This window comes from Chiloscyllium plagiosum, unplaced genomic scaffold (assembly GCF_037043375.1).
Source record: "Chiloscyllium plagiosum isolate Xiang-an unplaced genomic scaffold, Cpla_swu_hap1 HiC_scaffold_32, whole genome shotgun sequence".
NCBI lineage: Eukaryota > Metazoa > Chordata > Chondrichthyes > Orectolobiformes > Hemiscylliidae > Chiloscyllium > Chiloscyllium plagiosum.
Window position 1 is genome coordinate 23,050,472 of NW_028270170.1, and position 21,860 is coordinate 23,072,331.

At 39.4% G+C, this 21,860-nt stretch overlaps 1 protein-coding gene across 14 annotated transcripts in view; it reads right to left on the reverse strand.

The window, feature by feature from the left end:
- Positions 1 to 21,860, reverse strand: part of hdac5 (histone deacetylase 5) — a 438,683-nt gene that overhangs the window by 193,740 nt on the left and 223,083 nt on the right. For 7 of the 14 annotated variants that reach the window (XM_087977867.1, XM_043675114.2, XM_043675109.2 and 4 more), the window contains one exon: positions 6,222 to 6,293. The exons of 1 other annotated variant lie outside the window; for it this stretch is intronic. In XM_087977867.1, coding sequence (XP_087833993.1) covers positions 6,222 to 6,293 — 72 coding nt within the window. 6 more of the 14 variants (XM_043675106.2, XM_043675107.2, XM_043675105.2 and 3 more) reach the window with 3 other exon arrangements.

A 21,860-nucleotide genomic window follows, 5' to 3' on the forward strand; every position in this document is an offset into this window, starting at 1 on the left:
ACATAACAAAGTTTTTCTGATTACAATTTTACTGAGGCGACATGTATCAAATACTGTCTTGCTGTCAAATGCCTTCAACCTCACCCAAGAACATGAGATGATCATAGGAGAGAGAAACAAGAACAGGCCATTTGACCCCTCGAGCCTGTTACATCATTCAATAAGGTCAATCGAATCAGAACTCCACATGTCCACTTTCTTGTCCTTTCCCTACCTTAAATATATACAAGCCCTCTACCCCAACAGTCTCTCTGGCAAGGAGATCCAAAGACAAACACTCAGAGGAAACTCCTCTTCATCTCAATCTTAGCACTGCTGCCTCACAGTGCTAGAGACCCGGGTTCAATTCCCGCCTCAGGCGGCTGTCAGTGTGGAGTTTGCACATTCTCCCCGTGTCTGCGTGGGTTTCCTCCCAAAGTCCAAAAATGTGCAGGTTAGGTGAATTGGCCGTGCAAAATTGCCCGTAGTGTTAGTTGAAGGGGTAAATGTAGGGGAATGAGTCTGGGTGGGTTGCTCTTCGGAGGGTCGGTGTGGACTTGTTGGGCTGTTTCCACACTGCAAGTAATCTAATCTAAATTGGTGACCCTTTATTCCGAGACTATGCTCACTGGCCCTAGACTCATTGCATGAGGGGAAACATCGTCTCAGCATTTCCGCTGTCAAGCCCCTTAAGAATCCCATATGGTTCAATGCAATCACCTTTCATTCCTATAATGTCCAATCAGTTGAGTTTCAATCTGCTTAAACTTTGTTCATAAGACAATTCTTCCACAGCAGGGATTATTTTAGTGAGCGTTCAGAGCTGTGTTCGGAGCTGCCCCAAATAAACAATATTTCCTTAGATAAGCAGACTAAACTGCTCAAAGTACTCCAGATGTGGCCTCACTAGAACCTTGTACAGTTTCAGCAAAACTTCCTACTCTTGTACGCCCATCCACTTGAAATAAGGATCAGACCTCTAGAGTTCATGTCTTTTGTCTACATTTGTAGCAAGGCTGTAATGAGATGAGGAGCTGAGTGGTCCCTATGGAATCTAAACTGAACATTAGTGAACAAGTTATTGCTCAACATGCTGAAAAACAATTTTGCTCATATTTAACTTCTCCGTACATTGGCATAATATGTTACCTCAAAATTGCATGGGAAGCCTCTATGTTGCATAGGCATGGCAGCAAATAGATGTTTACAGAAAGTGAACTATAAAACAGTAGCAACATGGTTGACTCTCAATGGCCCTTAGAAATTGGCCCAGCAAGCCAATTAGTTCAACATCAATTAGGGATAGGCAACAAATGCTGGCCTTGTCAACAACAGCCACATCCCATGTAAACATAAATAAACAAAGAGCTGAAACTATTATAGGAATGCAAGGCTATTCATTTAAGATGTAGGGAATTTATTTATCAGCATTTTTAAAATGTTGTTATGTTTTGAATTTAGACATAACACAAAAAAACTGGTGTTATTAATTCAAATCCTTTTCTCCTTCTGTGCCACTGTGTCATAAGATTTTACAGGTGCAAAAATGATCATGCAAAGCAAAATTATCGCAAATACCTTGTAAATACTCTACAGAACCAAATGGCAAGAATCCACCAGGAACAGTACAGCCTGTAAATTATGAACAGTAAAGTATTGGAGTATGTGAGAATTTACTGTGCACACCTTCTACAAACAAGGTAAAGAGCTTATAAAACGTGTTTTTCTAAAACAATTGTGCTCAAGGTCAAACATTTTACTGTAAAAGCAGGCTGTCTTGGCAAGATCTGCAAAACTGCAGTTAGCATGATAAAAAAATTAATAAGCTGTGCACAAAACAGCCAAATTACTGGCTATCTGCCAAAGAAAATCAAGCCAACTGATTTATAGATAAAGGGAACCTCAGAACACATGCAAGAGACTTGACAGTGACAGACGTTTACATGAATAGCTAGTACAGTCAAAGAACAAAGGTGAAATATGACTCACCCTGCAACACCCTAACAATATGTGAATTTTGCTACTATTGCCATGTTCAGAAATGTACATGGATTGCATTGAAGCTGTCACATGTCACAATTTATATTCAGTTGAATTTGACAAGTCAAGGAACACTTAAAAAACACACTTCTCTTACTGATATTTTACTTATAATAGTCATAGATTCAGAGATGAACAGCATGGAAACAGACCCTTCAGTTCAACTTGTCCATGCCAACCAGAATTCCTTTGCAGTTTGAAACAGAGAAGGCAAAATTGGATGTAATGGTGTTACAGTTAAATAAAGGTAATTATGAGGGCATGAGAGAGGAACTGACGAAAATAAACCGGAAGCCGAGCCTAGCGGGGAAGACAGTAGAACAAAAATGGCAGGAGTTTGTGGGTATAATTGAGGACACTGTACAGAGGTTCATCCCAAGAAAGATGATCTGGGGAGGGATTAGACAGTCATGGCTGACAAAGGAAGTCAGGAAATGCATTAAAGAAAAAGAGAGATCCTATAAAGTGGCCAAGAGCACTGGGAAACCAGAAGAGTGGGAAGGCTACAAAAACAAACAGAGGATAACAAAGAGAGAAATAAGGAAGGAGAGGATAAAATATGAAGATAGGCTAGCCAGTAATATTAGAAATGATAGTAAAAGTTTCTTTCAATACATAAGAAAAAAACGACAGACAAAAGTCTGGGCCACTTCAAACTGATGCTGGGAGCCTCGTGATGGGAGATAAGGAAATAGCTGGAGAACTTAATAAATACTTGCGTCAGTCTTCACAGTGGAAGACATGAGTTATATCCCAACAATTAAAGGGAGTCGGGGGCTGAGTTGAGTATGGTTGCCATTACAAAAGAGAAAGTGCTAGAAAAGCTAAAAGGTCTTAAAATTGATAAATCTCCTGGCCTCAATGGGCTACATCCTAGAGTTCTGAGGGACGTGGCTGAGGAAATAGCGGAGGTGTTGGTTGAGATATTTCAAAAGTTACTGGAGTCAGGGAGAGTCCCGGATGATTGAAAGATCGCTGTTGTAACCCCCTTGTTCAAGAAAGGATCAAGACAAAAGATGGAAAATTATAGGCCAATTAGCCTAACCTTGGTTGTTGGTAAAATTCTAGAATCCATCATTAAGGATGAGGTTTCTAAATTCTTGGAAGAGCAGGTCGGATTAGAACAAGTCAACATGGATTTAGTAAGGGGAGGTCGCTCCTGACAAACCTGTTGGAATTCTTTGAAGAGGTGACAAGTAGGTTAGACCAGGGAAACCCAGTGGATGTGGTCTATCTGGACTTCCAAAAGGCCTTTGATAAGGTGCCACACGGGAGGCTGCTGAGTAAGGTGAGGGCCCATGGTGTTCGAGGTGAGCTACTGGTATGGATTGAGGATTGGCTGTCTGACAGAAGGCAAAGAGTTGGGATAAAAGGTTCTTTTTTGGAATGGCAGCCGGTGACAAGCAGTGTCCCGCAGGGTTCAGTGTTGGGGCCGTAGCTGTTCACGTTATATATTAATGATCTGGATGAAGGGACTGGGGGCATTCTAGCGAAGTTTGCCGATGATACGAAGTTAGGTGGACAGACAGGAAGTACTGAGGAAGTGGGGAGGCTGCAGAAGGATCTAGACAGTTTGGGAGAGTGGTCCAGGAAATGGCTGATGGAATTCAATGTGAGCAAATGCGAGGTCTTGCACTTTGGAAAAAAGAATACAAGCATGGACTACTTTCTAAACGGTGAGAAAATTCATAAAGTCAAAGTACAAAGGGATCTGGGAGTGCTAGTTGAGGATTCGCTAAAGGTAAGCATGCAGGTTAAGTCCGTGATTAAGAAAGCGAATGCAATGTTGTCATTTATCTCAAGAGGGTTGGAATATAAAAGCACCGTTGTGCTACTGAGACTTTATAAAGCTCTGGTTAGGCCCCATTTGGAGTACTGTGTCCATTTTGGTCCCCACACCTCAGGAAGGACATACTGGCACTGGAGCGTGTCCAGTGGAGATTCACACGGATGATCCCTGGAATGGTAGGTCTAACATACAAGGAACGGCTGAGGATCCTGGGATTGTATTCATTGAAGTTTAGAAGATTAAGGGGAGATCGAATAGAAACTTACAAGATAATACATGGCTTGGAAAGGGTGGACGCTAGGAAATTGTTTCCGTTAGGTGAGGAGACTAGGACCCGTGGACACAGCCTTAGAATTAGAGGGGGTAAATTCAGAACAGAAATGCAGAGATATTTCTTCAGCCAGAGAGCGGTGGGCCTGTGGAATTCATTGCCGCAGAGTGCAGTGGAGGCCGGGACACTAAATGTCTTCAAGGCAGAGATTGATAAATTCTTGATGTCACAAGGAATTAAGGGCTACGGGGAGAATGTGGATAAGTGGAGTTGAAATGCCCATCATCCATGATTGAATGGCGGAGTGGACTTGATGGGCCGAATGGCCTTACTTCCACTCCTATGTCTTATGGTCTTAATCTAGTGCCATTTGCCAGCACTTGGCCCATATCCCTCTAAACCTTTCCTATTCATATATTCATCCTGATGTCTTTTAAATGCTGCAATTATACGAGCCTCCATCACATCCTGTGGCAGCTCAATTCATACACACACACCTTTGCACAAAACAAATTGCTCCTTAGGTCCCTTTTAAATCTTTCGCCTCTCACCTTAAACCTATGCTCTCTAGTTCTTGACTCCCCCACTCCAGAGAAAAGACCTTGTCTATTTACCCTATCCATGCTCCTCTTGATTTTATAAACCTCTATAAGCTCAGCCCTCAGCCTCCGAAGTTCCTGGGGAAACAGTCCCAGCCTATTCTCAGCTAGGCATGCCGCAACACAAATTTAGAATGAAGGAAGGAGCTGTTATAATGTTATGAAACTTGAATCTTAAACAAAGTCTCAGTCATCTTTAACAAAGACTTAGTATTTATCAACTTTAAAAACACCTCCTATGAAAGGTTATATTCTATTATTTATTATAAAATCTAAATTTCTACTTTGACCGTGCTTAGTTAACTTGTTTTGTTCATATGTTCATGGCTTTCTGACAGTTCCCTCGGAGTTGTAACAATTGAAAGAAATGTTAAATTGCGTATTTTTTATTTCAACAGAACGCTGTATATTTAATAGTTTAAACTGCATGCCCATTATTACCAAATGGTTAGTAACAAAAATACCACTTAAAACAATTGAAATTATAACCAATCAACATACTGTTAAAAAATCCCTCTAATTAAAAACAAACGGAACCACCCTTTTGTTGAAGCGTAGGGAAGTCACAAGTGATTTATTTCATATTACCCTCATGCTCTTGTTTTCATGAAAAATAAGTTAACTCCAGCAATAACAGTGTTAACAGGAAACACTGCTACTCTCTAAAACAGCGTAGCACTGCACTCTGAACTTCATGATATACAGATTTAGTCAGAGTAAAGCTTCCCAATCAGATATTTTCAACCTTACCTGAAATATGGGGGATGGGAAGACACTACACATGGTCAATAATCTGACATTATACTCAGTGCTGCTTTTGCACAAATTGCAAGGTATCAACATAGTAACAGAATATTATCACCCTGTCTTTACAATACATTGTATTTTGAATTATTGCTGTTGAGTCTTAACACCAATATTTTAACGGGAAAAACATAAATCAAACTATTTAACATGCTAAACAAGACTACAGTGAATTAAAATGATTGAAGCCGGATTAATCAACTGTTTGTTTTAAAAGCTGTGCTGGCAACATTAAGAAGCTTAAGTTTCCATAGCTAAAAATATCTCAATATTCTTAGCTTTGGCATACCTCAAAAAGAAGTTTGGTATCACATAGCTATCTAGTGCTGACAGATAACTACCACGTGCTGAATAAACAGGTTCCAAAAATAACCATGTTCAAAAATGTACATTTAGAAATGTTTAAAATTTACACCAATATTGAAATGTTGAAAACAAGTAGACAAAAATCCACGAATCTTTCACAGTCCATCTTTTCAAAAGAAACTAAAAACACATGCATGCAAAGTAATTAATTATTGTGATTCCAAGGTATCCAAACTTATTTAAAATATTGTAGTTCGTAAACATTATAAAAAGTTGTTCATTTAAACTGTTATTTTAAAATGTTATTTATTTCCTGCTACAAGGATTCTATGGGATGGGAAACAATCTACTCAGTTTAATAGTTTAAAAACCTGAATTTGAAATATTTTGCAGGTGCTAAGGGTACGAACAGCAATTGAATTACTTTGCTTACCTGATGTTGGCATAGTGTGCACCCGACTTTGTGGCAACAATTCTAGGGGCTGCTCTTGTCCAGATACACCATCTGAGGAAAAACACGATTCAGTTTCATAAATAGTCTGCAACATCTTTTTAAGTCCAGGCACTTTGGGCTTCAGTAACATGACAAAGTCATCAAATACTGAATAATTTTTTAAAATCTTCTTTTACAGGCAAGTTTTTACAAACGTTTAAGCTGTTGAGTATTGTTTTATCCTTTAAATCCTGTTGCTGAAGGCTGTGTACAAAAATCTCCTGTTCCTTTTTAACACAGTCAAGCCTGGTGAAACACACAGCAGACCAAACATCCTGAATTAGCGTTGTGATTTTCAATCCAACTGCTACAGCAAATAGTCAGTCATCTTCCTTTCAGCAAGAGATTAATAAGACAACATGCAACATTGTGGCTAGATACAGAAAATCCTTTACCAAAAAGCAACTTTAATACACTGACAGTTCAGTAAGAAAATACTAATCCTCTCACTGGCAATGAAAGTAAGCAGCCTTACAATCTGCCTACTGCATTAAAGGCAAACACATTTACATAAAAGTCAACAATAATACAGCCTGAAGCAGACCAAAATAGAAAAACAGGAGGAGCCAGCTATAAATAGGTCATGCACGCTCTGGGAACGAGGAACATTCATACAAACATAGACAACCAATCAGTTGCTTTAAAATATCATTTCCTAGCTCGTGCACATTTTAACTCCATGAATGTTACTGCCAAGAGTAGTTAAATGCTACTGTACATTCAGCTTAAATGCAATGAGATAACAAAGATGGTATGGAAATATAATAGTGAGCAAATACTCACCAGTTGCAACCTTGAGGCTTTTAAAATGATTTTTTTTCAGTCATACAATATTTTTAAAAAGTTCATTTACAGTAATAAATAATAAGATCTAAATAGCATTTTTGAAATAATCCTCATTTTAAATTTCTCAATTTGTGAAGAGGTTTTGCAACAATGTCACACTGCATCTTGAACAGGAAAGAAATATCAATCTTAAATTTTAAGTATTCATGACAGTTTACACTGGATGGGAAGCTGTAGAATTTTTTGGTGGCTTTCTTAAAAATAAGTGATAGATAAATTCAGAAAGAGGACTGAGGACCAAATTACTTGCCGCATTTGGTTCATTTACATTTGCAAAGGCAAACATTGTTGGGAGGAGAACTAAAGTCTATATCATGCCTACTGTACAAGTTTCCTTTATTGGAAAACATTTAACATTATTTAAACATCTGATGTATAGTATTGATCACAAAGCAGTAGACATTTTCTCTTAGTGACTGAACAGTAAACATGAACAGTAAACAAGTAACATGATTAAAAGAAATACTTCTCATTTAATAAGAGCAGCTTTTAAAATTCCTGAGTTAATTTCAATTTGGTTAACCATTTCAGCCAAGATGGAATTAGTCATTCTTCAAAAATTCAATTTTGTACTCAATGTATTAATGCTTGTTTCTACCAATATGAATTTAATGATTGTTTATTGGTTCAGTTTTCAAGTATATCTCAAAACAGCAAGAATGGCTTGCCTTTACTCATTGAAATTTGTCAGAGAAAGTTTCTGTTCTTTTTCTAACAACTACCATTCAATACTTGCAACATTTGGAGGGCATGGGAGAAATGGCAACTAGTTTACCTCTGACCAATTTACCTGACAAACAAAGCTCTGTATGTAAGGTGAAGTGAGCAATTATAGCAAAGTGTGCAAATGCAAAGAAAAAAATATAGGAAGGTTTGTACAGACATTGATGCCAAATTTGATTAGCAACAAGTGTCCTTCAGTTGAGACTCTTTCCACCTATTATTTGAGACTATATCCCTAATAGGTTAATGCACAGATTGATTGGTGAGGTTTAGAGTAGGCAGCATGTTTGAAAACAGCTAAAGAGGGTAGTATAATGATACAATGGTCATAAGATCACTTAGAAGTTCACTATATCATACAAAATTTTCAAAAATTAAAGCATCTACTTTTAAGTTAACTGCTTTCCACTCTTAAAAGCAAAAGAAATTAACAGTGAAGAACAGAACTAGTTGCTGCATTCAGGCACTGATATGGAGCTTTGTATTCCCCAGGCTCTCCGATGAGAATAGACAACATAACTACAGCTCCTCAGTCATAATGCTGTTAAATTGCACCTGAGACTATACACAACATAAAATTATAAAACACCTCCTCCAAACATACCTACCTTACATAAGTGATTCCACTAATTAGAGTGGGTGGCATTAGCATGAACTAAAAAAAAGCACAAGAATATTTCCAAAGTGGAAAAACACTGTAAAAGTATTGTTGAAGAATTTGTATAAACACTCTAAGAAGAATCTTCTTGCAGCACGTGGATGACACGGATCAAATCATTTTTGTCAGTGTTACATCCACATTGGACTACAAATTACGACAGTAAATGCCTCTTCTGCAGGGAAAATTACAGATAACTTTACTCCCTGTTATTAACACCTTCTTACAATGCCCTGTTGTGTTCACTAAAAAGCTCTTTGTGAGCACTAAAGCATCACTGCTATGATGTTTGATGTCCCCTGTTGTTTTAAAATTAAAAAGGCTACAAGAATTGTTGAAGCTTCTATTTAACTGCACAGGAGTTACTAAATCAATGTCTTTGACATAGCCACAAGTTAAATTAAACATTACTGCACATAAGACTAACTACGGGCCTGTTTCACACCTGCTTCAGATTGAAAATGTTGATCATCATACAATGGCAGTACAATTTGTTTAGTTAACCCTAATATTACAAAATAATCTTCCAATGACAAATTTAGTAATTTTTAAAGAGTACTTGCAGCTCAATTTAATATATTTTCAAATATAATGAAAACAGCCTGTTAGTGCATTGTTTAGAGTAATCCACTGAACATTATTATTTTGGATAACATTCAGGATTATGTCAAATTATACAGCAAGTGCAGCAAAAGCTTGATTATTTTGTTTCATTCTATGCTGTATAAAGTTGTTTATTTTTGTGCTTAATCAGTTAAACTTGAACTATGTCAAATATGCTTTAAGCTCCTTTATCGTGTATCAGACTAGCAAAAGCCTGAGGTGTAGCATTGAGCAAAACTAAATTGAACCGGCCATACTAATATTGCGGCTACAAAATCAGAAGCAGGGAATTTTATGGCATGTAACTAACTTTGACACGCCAAAGCCTGACCACCATCTACAAGTTGGGAATATGTTGAAAACTCTCCATTATCTGATACGTGCAGCCCCAACAATTCTCAAAAAGCTTGACTCCATCCAAGTCAAAATAGACCATTGACTGACACCTCACCCACCATGTTCAACATTTGATCCTTCTCCCACCAACACAGAGTGGCAACACTGTGTACTACCTACAAGATGCACTTTAACAACTTACCACATCTCCTTACAAAGGCGACTGACTGTGTGGAGTTTGCACGTTTTCCCCGTGTCTGCGTGGATTTCCTCCGGGTGCTCCGGTTTCCTCCCACAGTCCAAAGATGTGCAGGTCAGGTGAATTGGCCATGCTAAATTGCCCGTAGTGTTAGGTAAGGGGTAAATGTAGGGGTATGGGTGGGTTGCGCTTCGGCGGGTCGGTGTGGACTTGTTGGGCCGAAGGGCCTGTTTCCACACTGTAATGTAATCTAATCTAGACCTGTCAAACTCATGAGCTCCAGGTTCCTAGAAGGTGAAGGACAGGTGTCAGGGAATACCACCAACTGTAGGTTCCTTTCCAACCAACTTGGAATGATACCACAGTTCCTTCACTATTGCTTTGTCAAGATCTCAGAAGGAATTCCATTCCTAAGAGCAATGTAGATATCCTTATATATGTTACTGCAATGTTAGAGAAAGTGATCCTCTTCCACCTTCAACGGCAATTGGGATGAACAAAAAAAATGCTGACCTGGCCAGCTAAATCTGCTAAAACTCTTCGTAAACCTTCACAAGCATCTTTGTCCAATCTTCCCCACAACATTAGGTCCGCAACATCACAGTCACAGTCTTCCTTTTAAGAACATTATGAATTTTGCTTCTTTTGCCTCGATATTTGCGAGCCACATTTTTTTATGTTGTTAGCCATGCGCTCCATGTTTTTCTTACAATCGCATCCCCAACCGCATCCCAGTAAAATGCAATGTTGTACCATTCAAGGTAACAGTGCTAATAGATATACATATTTTTGATATGGTTGCACTAGTCTCATTGCTGCAGGGTGACTGAAGAGGAGAACTGACACGAGAAGTACTCAATATTCAGGAAGGACAGATAGATAAGATAGGGAAAGGAGACAGGCTAGCATTGTTAGTAAAGGACAAAATCAATCCAATCATGAGAAAGGAGATTAGCTCGGAAAATCATGGTGTAGAATATGTATGGGTAGAGACAGAAAATATCAAGTGGGAGAAAACATCGGAGGTTGTCATCAACAGACCCCAAAACAGTAGTTGCGATATAAGGGATATGCAGATAGACTGGACACATCAAACTACTAACAATACTGTGGAGGAGATTCTCCCAAGTGTATACAATGCCATTTTTTATTAGGTCAGTCTGTTGAAGAGCCAACTAGAGAGCACTCTTTCCTAAACTGAGTATTGTGCAATGAGAAAAGATTAACAGATTTGTTTCATGGAGTCTGTTGGGCAACAGTAACCATAAAGTAGTAGAATTGTTAATTAAGATAGAGTGAAATTTAATCCAAAACAAACCCTGAATCTAAAAAAAGGAAATGAGGACATGAGGCAATAACGGATCAAGGAACCTTATTGAAAGGGTTGGCAGTAAATAGGCATGGCTAATATTTAAGAAACATATGCATGAATTACAACAATTATTTATTCCTAAAACAGGAAAGATGGCTCAACCAGAAACTACAAAAGAAATTAGGCATAGCGTTAGTTCCAAAGAGGAATCACATAAAATTGTCAAAAAAAGCAGCATGCCTGACGAGCAGTTTAGAGATCAAAGATATTGATCAAGAGGGGGAAAATACAACAGAAGCATAAACTAGTCAGGAACATAAAAACTGATAACAAAAGCATCTATAAATGCGTGAAGAGAATAAAATTAGCAAAGATAAATGTAGGTCCCTCACAGTTAGAAGTTGTGGAAATTTAATTGTGGAACAAAGAAACGGCAGAAAGTTGGTTCTGTTTTCAGAAAAGAGAACCAAATTATTTTCCAGAAATGTTAAGGAACTAAGGGTCTAGCTACAAGGAGCAATTGAAGAAAATCAATATTAGTAAAACAAAAGATGCTAGAGAAATTAATGGGGTTAAAGACTGAGAAATACCCAGGCCCTGATAATCTGCATCTCAGAGTACTTAAAGACGTGGCCCTGCATTAGCTGCATTGATGGTCATCTTCCAAAATTCTACAGACTCTGAAGCATTCTATTCACATTGGAAGGTGATAAATGTAACTCCACTATTTAAAAAGAGAAAGAAAACTTACAGACCGAATCAGTCAACAACACTAGTGGGATAAGAGCTATAGTCCATAAAAAGATACAATTACAGAATTAATGGGATTGAACAAAGTCAGCCTGGGTTTATGTTTAAAAAAAAATCACGCTGAACTAGTCTTCTGGAGTTTTTGAGAATGTAATTAATAGAATAGATAAGGGAGAACCAGTAGATGTCATATATTTGGATTTTCAGAAGGCTTTTAGTTAGGTCCCTCGCATGAGTGGAGTTTTCCACTTTCTGGAGTTGGTAGAAAAAAATAGATCAAATTTGGCCCTGCTATGCAACTCAACCCTTGATCTCCAGCTCAGCAATTAAATGCTGGCCAAGGAGGACCACTGGGGCCTTTGTAAACTTGCCAGCAATTAGGCAAATATTAAGTAGTTACCTTCTCTCCGATTGATTCCACAATAAGTCAGCTTCCACTGGAGGACTTTAGGATTCAGAAGCTGCTAGCCTTTGCCTTTGATTGGCTACTTCGGTTTCTGCGACTTCGGTTGCCAACGTCAAGGTTTATGGATGAGATGAGATATTCACCCTTACTCAGCTTCTAATAAAGTGGTTAGCATGCAATTGGGTGCATTTTATAGTCAGTAACGGTAACATGTTAGTCGCCACCCATCACAATAAATTGTCCTGAGACTAAAAAAAGGGGGGAGAGTCTATCTTAAGTATGTGTGGTAGAAAAAAAGCAAAGCAGGTTAAGTTGAAGAAAATCAAGTGTTCATCAATTTTTTTTAAATTCCCATATTGTGTCTGGGAAACTAAAGTGAGAGAGAGAGAGAGAACAGACGCATTTAACTTTTAACTACAAACCTCAATAATTTACTTCCCTTAACACAAGAAAATTGGAACATGGTTCACGGTCACTGGTTGCTTGATTAGTTGAACAATTTTCATTTTCATAAGCATCCATTCCTTACAGCTGCAGATAAGTTTGACAAATATAGCTGGTGCACACAGATCGCATATTGTATAGATTATTTGCCCTTGTTGCAACTATTTCTCCCTCTTGTGTACATTTACCACTCCCTAATCAATAACAGACGAAAATACACAAACCTTCCCATTAAGGCTTTGCGCTCATTATTAGAATGCTTGTGAAGTAGAGTTGAGAAACCTCCTCTTAACTTCCTTCCTTCCAATGAATAGAGATCTAATCTCTACATAGCATCTCCTTTAACCCAATCAAACTTGCTAACATACCATATTAACAATTCAGTCTCATCCTGGAAACTATCAAATCGGTACATTGCTTGGCCAGGTAGTAGGATTTGTTTCATACAGCACATGATTGGAAACTCAATATTGAACTTGACTAGTGTAATTTTCTACAAAATCAAGCAAGAGAGAAGAAACAATAAATTGCATTTTGAAAAACTGAACAACCTGAATCTAAATAGCACCTTCAAATCATTCAAATATATCAGAAATTACAAGAGTGGTGCCAAAAAACACTGGACATTGGGGAGGGAATTCTAGAATTTAGGACCTTGGCAGATATAAATGTTGTCACAAGTAGAGTCATAGAGATGTACAGCACGGAAACAGACCCTTCGGTCCAACCTGTCCATACCGACCAGATCTCCCAACCCAATTTAGTCCCACCTGCCAGCACCCGGCCCATATCCCTCCAAACTCTTCCTAATCATATACCCATCCAAATACCTCTTAAATGTTGCGATTGAACCAGCCTCTACCACTTCCTCTGGCAGCTCATTCACACACGTACCACCCTCTGTGTGAAAATGTTGCCCTTAGGTCTCTTGTATATCTTTCCCCTCTCACTTAACTGTGCCCTCTCGTTCTGGACTCCCCCACCCCAGGGAAAAGACTTTGTTTATTTATCCTATCCATGCCCCTCATAATTTTGTAAACCTCTCAAGGTCCCCCCCTCAGCCTCAGACGTTCCAGGGAAAACAGCCCCAGCCTGTTCAGCCTCTCCCAGTAGCTCAAATCCTCCAACCCTGGCAACATCCTTGTAAATCTTTTCTGAACCTTTTCAGGTTTCACAACATCTTTTTGATAGGAAGGAGACCAGAATTGTACCCAATATTCCAACAGTGGCCTAACCAATATCCTGCACAGCCACAATATGACTTCCCAACCCCTGTACTCAATACTCTGATCAATAAAGGAAAGCATACCAAATGCCTTCTTCACTATCCTATCTACCTGCGACTCTACTTTCAAGGAGTTATGAACCTGCACTCCAAGGACTCTTTGTTTAGCAACAGTCCCTAGGACCTTACCACTAAATGTATAAGTCCTGCTAAGATTTGCTTTCCCAAAATGCAGCACTTCACATTTATCTGAATTAAACTCCATCTGCCACTTCTCACTAAAAGAAGATATGCACTAGAGACCAGAATTGGAGGAATGCAGAACGTTGTATGGTTGAAGGAGATTGCAAAGACAGATTCTCTCTAAGTTGCGTGGTCATGCAGCCACTGGGAAGCATATTGATCAGCTGGTCAATTAGTCAGTTGTACAGCGTGAAAATAGACCCTTCTGTCCAGATATCCTAAATAAACCTCATCTAATTTGCCAGCATTTGGCGCAAATACCTCTAAACCATTCCTATTCATATACACATCCAGATGCCTTTTAAATGCCATTGTAACAGCCTGCTCTACTTCCTCTAGCACGTCTTTCCATACACACACCATCCTTTGCGTGAAAAAGTTGTCCCTTGGATCACTTTTAAATCCTCCCCCATCACCTTAAACCTATCCCCCACCCCAGTGGAAAGACCTAGTTTATTTATCTTATCCATGCCCCTCATGATTTTAAACCTCAATAAGGTCACTTCTTAGCCTTCGATTCCCCAGGGAAAATAGCTCCGGCCTATTTAGCTCCTTATATCTGAAACCCTCCAACACTGGCAACATCCTTGTAAATGTTTTCTGAACCCTTTCAGGTTTCACAACATCCTTCCTATAGTAGGGAGACCAGAATTCCAAAAGTGGCCTAACCAATGTCCTGTACAGTCCCAACATGACCTCCCAAGTCCTATACTCAATGTAATGATCAATAAAGACAAGCATACCAAACACCACCTTCTCTATCCTCTCTACCTGGGATGCCACTTTCAAGGAACTAAGAACCTGACCTCCAAGGTCCAATATCCATCCTACCACGGTGGTGTTGTCAGCAAACTTGTCGATGACGTTCATTCGGAATCTGGCTACACAGTCGTGAGTGTACAAGGAGTAGAGCAGGGGTTGGAGACCGGTCCATGGGCGGCTCCAGTGTTGAGTGTTATCGTAGAGGTGGTGCAGTTGTCTATCTTCATTGATTGTGGTCTTTTTTTCAGTAACAGTCATGAAATAAATCTTAAACATGAACAACCAACTCACTGGCTGTGAATTGAACTTTCATACAATACTTGATCCCCTCAAAAACTGAAGCTCTAACATAGCATTTCCCATAATAATTAAAAATGGGCCTGTTAATTAAGCTTTGATTTGTGAAATTAAACTGCTGAAGACGGAAAAATGAAAAAAAAAATCACAGCAAATACTTCAAATAAATATTGCTATTTTGGTTGTTTGATAGGCATCTTTGACAATGGCAAAGCAAAAGGACATTGTCCACTTTGAAAAAAAACTCTAAAGGAAAACCAAACAAACTAATCCAATTTACCTGTAGATCAATTAAGGAAGAAATTTACAGAACATTAATTTCAAGAAATTCAATAGTGAGTTATGGCATTAGATATTGCCAACCCAAATTCAACTGTAAACTTCTAAAATTTGCTGCAGACTCTGTGTGGAATTTAAATTCAATAATTGATCATCTAAAATTCAAAATTACTCCCAGTAGTCATTTGTTACAAAAACTGATTTGATACATTAATGTCTTTTGAAGAAGGAAATCTGCTTCTGTTGTTCTAAACCACAAGAGAAAGGCAAGTACAAATGAAACATTGTTAATTCCAGGTTTCATTGATTCAATGGCAAATCTAGACCCTGTAAACCTGGCTTATGCCAAAATGGAAAGAGACAGTTATACTGAACTGAATTATATCTCACAGCAAGCTGTCCCTGACACCACGACTGCCATCCCTATGATGATGATGCAAGTCACCTCAGTTCCAGAGATGATGCTCTCATTCAAGAGAGATGATTGGTAATGAATTTCACTTGAGGGTTGCCTCACCTCAGGCATGAGGTGAGATTGAAAGGGCAGGGGCTTCATGATGGCCTCGGCCTGTACAGGAACTGAACCAATGTTGTTGGTGTCACCCTACATTGAATACCAGCCATCAAGACAACTGAGCTAACCAACCCCTGGATTCACCATAGGAGGAGCACAATGTTCTACAGTTGGGAACCAGCAGGGTCCAGCAGTCCTCAACAATGACAATTCAATATGCAATCTCATTGCATTAGTTCAAGCATGGACACAGAAATGCACTCCTGATTGTCACCAACTGCCATCCTCCTGCTAATCACCTATGAACTGGTACTTCTTATGGTTGAAAAATAACTGGTAGAAGCATCAAGGGGGGCAAGGACCAAACAGTGCTTATTGGGTGGGGAACGTCAATTTCCACTTTAGGTCCAATCACCTTGAGCTACATCAATAGCCATCCCCTAATCACAAAGTCAGAAATGGGGATGGTTGTTGATGACTGAACAGTATTTCAAGATGATTTGGGGCCCCTCCGATACTAAAGTAATCTTTGCCTATATCAGCAAGATCTACACAATAAACATCGCCAACAAAAGATGGCAACCATCTGTTCTTGACAATTAACAGCATTCCTATCACTAAACTCACCACTAAAAGTATCCTGGGGTTTACCACTGACCAGAAACTTAACTGGATGAGTCACAATAAGTACTGTAGTCATAGCAGCAAGTCAGAGGTTAGAAAATTCTGTGACAAGTAACTCACCTCCTGACTTCCCCAAGCCTGTTCACCATCTACAAAGTAAAACAAAAAGTGCTGGAATACACTCCACATGCCTAGCTTATTTGATAAACATAAGCATGGAGTTGTGCTCCAAAAGCTCTCAAGACGCTTATGATTGACCACCCGGCACAAAGTTGCCCTTTGATTGACACCACATTAAATGTGCACACCTTCCTTCATTAACGCATTGTAGCAGCCGTATGTACTATACTGTATATAAGATGTACTGGTGAACAGGCAGATACATCATGTAGAGAGTCTGTGAGGAAGGATACAGTTGATAGGACAAAGTTGCAGTCAGTGTGTCTATTTTAATGCAGAAGTGTCAGGAATAAGGGTAATGAACTTATAGCATGGATTAGTACTTGGAGCTACAATGTTGTGGCCATTGCAGAGACTTGGATATCACAGGGGCAGGAATGGTTGTTGGATGTTCCGTGGTTTACGTGTTTCAAAAGGAATAGGGAGGGAGGTAAAAGAGGTGGGGAATGGCATTGCTAATCAGGGATAATATCACAGCTGCAGAAAGGGAGGTCATTGAAGAGTGTTTCTTTTTTGAGTCATTAGCGGAGGAAGTCAGAAACAGGAAAGGAGCAGTCACTTTATTAGGAGTTTCTCACTGAAAACTTCACTCAGGTATCTTTTCAGCTGGATTTATTTTCAAGGTTTATCTATTATTCACGGGGAGAGAAAAGGAGTTGTTTTTATCCTACTAGCTTTCTTTGACTTGTTCTAAGCTATTCCAGTACAGCTCCAATTCAGATATCTATCTGGCAATGTGGACAAGTGTCCAGGTAGTCCTCCACACAAGAAGGGAGACAAATCCAACCCAGTCAATCACAGCTCCATTAGGAAGGAATCATTAAGAGTGCTATCAAGCTGCACTCATGAGCAACAAAATGCTCACTAACACTCAATTTAGGTTGTCAGTGCCACTCAAGTCCAGACATCAATTCAGCCTTGGTCCAAATATGGACAAAACAGCTGACCTGCAGTGGTGAGGTGAGAGAGACTGTCCTCTTGTCATCAAAGCCAGATTTGGCCAAGTGTGGAATTAAGAAGCCCTGACAAAAGTAGAATCAATGGAAACTGGGGAGACGTCTCCACTCTTTGAAGTCAGACATAACACAAAGAAAGATGACTGATCCGCAGCAACCACAGTCATCTCAGCCTCAGGTTAACTCAGCAGGAGTTCCTCAGGGTAAATATTTTCTAATCAACCTGTTCATGGCTGTTATTACATACTTCTGGAGTAGAAAGAATTGAACGTGGGCTGCCTGGTCCAGTGGCAGAGACATTACCATTGCACCACAACAGTATTAATTGGTCAGGGTAGTGCTCTAAGTCCAACCACCTTCAGCTGCTTCATCAATGACCTTTCCTCCATCGTATAGTCAGATCTGGGGATGTTCGCAGGTGATTGCGCAATGTTCAGCACCAATCATACCTCCTCAGATTAAAAAAAAAAGTTCATGTCAAAGCAGTATCGAGGTTTGACTGACAAATGGCAAGTAACATTTGTGCACCACACAAGTACAAAGCAATGGCCATCTCTAACAAGACAATTTAAACATCATTCATCGACATTTCATAGCATTATGATCACAGAATTTTCCATGATTTACATCCTAGAGATTACCACTGACCAGAAATTGAACTGGATCAGCCATATAAATATTGTTGTTATAACAGCAGATCAGAGGATAGGAATCCTGCAGTGAGTATTTCACCTGACAGCCTAAAGCCTTTCCACCATCTCTACAGCACAAGTCCAAGATAGAATACATCCCACTTATCGAGATGAATGCAGCTCCAACAACACTTGATTTCTGGAACTTATTGATTCTCACTAAACACTTCACTGAGGTATCTCTTCAGCTGGCTTTCTTTGAAAGGGTTATCTATTATTCACTAGGAGAGAAAATAAGTTGTTTTTTTCTCCTACCAGCTCTCTTTGAACTGTTCTAAGCTGTTCCAGTACATATTCAACTCAACAGTGTATTTGAATGGCACATCTATAAACATTGACTCTTTTATACCCCTGACAAAGAAAGACACCAATTCACAGAAAAATAAGCCATGGACAAGAGATAAGGGACAACATAAAAATAAAAGAAAGGGCTTACAAAAATACAAAAACAGCAACAATCCTGCTGTATGGGAGTGATACAAAAACTAGCAAAAGGGCCACAAAGCAGCTTATAAGAAATACAAAAATGATTTATGAACAAAAACTTGCAAGGGACATCAAAATCATTAAGAATAAATCTTCTGGTTGCATAAGGGGGAAATCAGGTGGACATCAGCAATGTTGGCCCAAAGACTGAAAATGGGGATATCTTTAATCACTATAGGGAAATGACAAACATATTAATAAATACTGTGCCTCTGTATTTACAGGAGTAAAGGAGGCTAGCTTGTGAGAAGTCTCATGGAAATTAACAGTGGATTGAAGAAAGGAATGATGAAAATTAGCACAAGTTAAAATCAATAATGAGAAAAATTAATAGAACTAAAGAGTGACAAATCCTCAGAACCTGATGACTTTCATCGAAAGGGTTAAATTAAGTAGGGGAGCACATTTTAAATGCCCCAACTATAATCTTTCAGAGCTCCCGAGATATAGGAGTCATCCTAATGCATTGTAAAATTACACAGGTCACTCTGCTTTCTCTGGGCAAAAGAGGAAAACCAGAAAATTACAGACCAGTTTGCCTAATATCTGTGGTGGGGAAATTCTTGGTGTCCACAGTGACTAACTGAACACCTGGAAAATTTTCAGTTATTTAGGTTACAAGGTAACTAAGGTAGTAGAGGGAGGAATGTCTGAATGCTGTTGAGACAACTTGATAAAGCCCCACAAAAGAGACTGCGAAATAAGATAGAAGCCTCCAAGATTGAGAGCAAAAAATTGACATGTCTGGGAAATTGTTGAGTGGGAGGTGCCAGAAAGCAGGGATAACAGATAGGTACCCAAATTGGCAGGACGTGACCAGTGCTACAGAGTCATAGAGTTACACATCATAGATACAGACCCTTCAGTCCAAACTCATCCTTGCTGACCAAGTTTCCCAAACTAAACTAGTCCCATTTGCCTTCGATTGGTCCATATTCCTTTAAACCGTTCCTTTTCATGTACCTGTCTAATTGGCTTCTAAATATTGTAACTGTACCTGCATCTACCACTTCCTCTGGCAGCTCATTCCACATTCGAACCACCCTCGCATTTAAAAAGCTGCTCCTCAGGTCACTCTTAAATCTTTCTCCTCTAAGCTTAAAAATATGGCCCCCAGTTTTTAACTCACCCACCCGAGGGAAAAGATCTTGGCTATTCACTTTATCTAGGTTTCTCATGAATTTAAAAACCTTTATATCCTCAACCTTCTAAGCTTCAGCGAAAAGGTCTCAGCCTATCCAGCCTCTCCTTATGACTCAAACGCTCCAGTCCCAGTAACACCCTTGTAAGTCTTTTCTGAACCCTCTCCAATTTAATAATATCCTTCCTATTGCAGGGTGACCAGAAATGTTCATAGTACCCAAAAGAGGCCTCATTAACATGCTGGACAACCTCAACATGACACCCCAAATCCCATGTTCAAGGGTTTGAGCAATGAGGGCAATTGTGCTAAATGCATTCTTAACCACCGCATCACCTGTGGCACAACTTCCAAAGAACTATGTACCTGAACCCCTAGGTCTCTGTTCAATAACAGTACCCAGGGTGTCCCACAAGGTTTCAATTATTCAATAACGACTTGGGTAATTGCACAAAGTCATATACCCAAATTTGCTGATCACACAAAGTTAGGTGACATTGTGGAAAGTGTAGATAATAGTGTAAAATGATAAAGGAATATTGACAGACCAGATGAATGGGCAAAACTATGGCATATATTAGCATGGTGTTATTCATTTTGGATCGAGAAAGGACAGATCATGGTACTTGCTAGTTGTTATGAAGTTTAATATAGTGAATGTCCAAAGACACTCCAAGTTGTTCACATGCATAGATTTTTAAAAAGCCACAAATATATGCAGAAAATAATCAAGGCGGCTAATGGAATAGCTAGAGAATTGGAGTATAAGGACATAGGAGTTATACAGTAGCCCTACAACATCCTGTTTAGACCCCACTTGGAATACTATGAGCAGATATGGACATCATAACTTAGTAAATATATACTGGCCTTGGAGACAGTACAACTTTGCTCTACTAGATTGATACTTGGACTGAACCTAGGTTGTGGGGTGGGGCAGGAGGGGGTCCTAGATGGGGAGATCTTTGGAGATTCGCTGTGGACATGATGGGCCAAATGGCCCACTTCCATACAGTTGGGATTCTATGACAAGGCAGTTGGTGTTACATCAGTTGCTCATTTTAAATTTGAGCTAGATAAAATGTCCGTTAAGCAAAGGGATTAAGGGTCAAAGGCGAATATTTGGAGTTAGGTCACAGATCAGCTATGATCTTATTTAATGGTTGAAGGGGCTGAATAGCCTATTCCTGTTCCTATGTTTCTATCACCATCAGCATAAAGCAGCAGGAATGTCTATACAAATCCCTGCAGAAATTCACCAAGACTCCTTAAACAGCACTCAACACCATGTGACTCCTTGCGAGTTCCCTACAGCAGATCTAACTCTAACATTTCTTATAACTGTTCTACACTTTTTGACTTAAATCCACTTTTTGATTTAAATGTGTAACAATTAGTAATAACGTCTTTCATTATACTGATGAATTGACTGTCTAACCTCAATAAACAATGTAACCTGTATGCCTCTAAGAATTTTTGATCTGTACACTTTTGCTTGCTATGATCTACCAGTACTGTTCGTAAACAAAACTTTTCACTGTACTTTGGTACAGGTGACAATAAATAAACCAAAAGTCAAAAGTCATCAAAAGCATGTTCCAAGCCACTATCATCTTGGAGGAAAAGGACAGCAAACGTATGGGAACACGTGGGCGGCACAGTGGCACAGTGGTTAGCACTGCTGCCTCACAGAACCAAGGACCCGGGTTAAATTCCCGCCTCAGGCAACTGTCTGTGTGGAGTTTGCACATTCTCCCGTGTCTGCGTGGGTTTCCTCCGGGTGCTCCGGTTTCCTCCCACAGTCCAAAGATGTGCAGGTGAGATGAATTGGCCATGCTAAATTGCCCGTAGTGTTAGGTAGGGGAGTAAATGTAGAGGAATGGATGGGTTGCGCTTCGGCAGG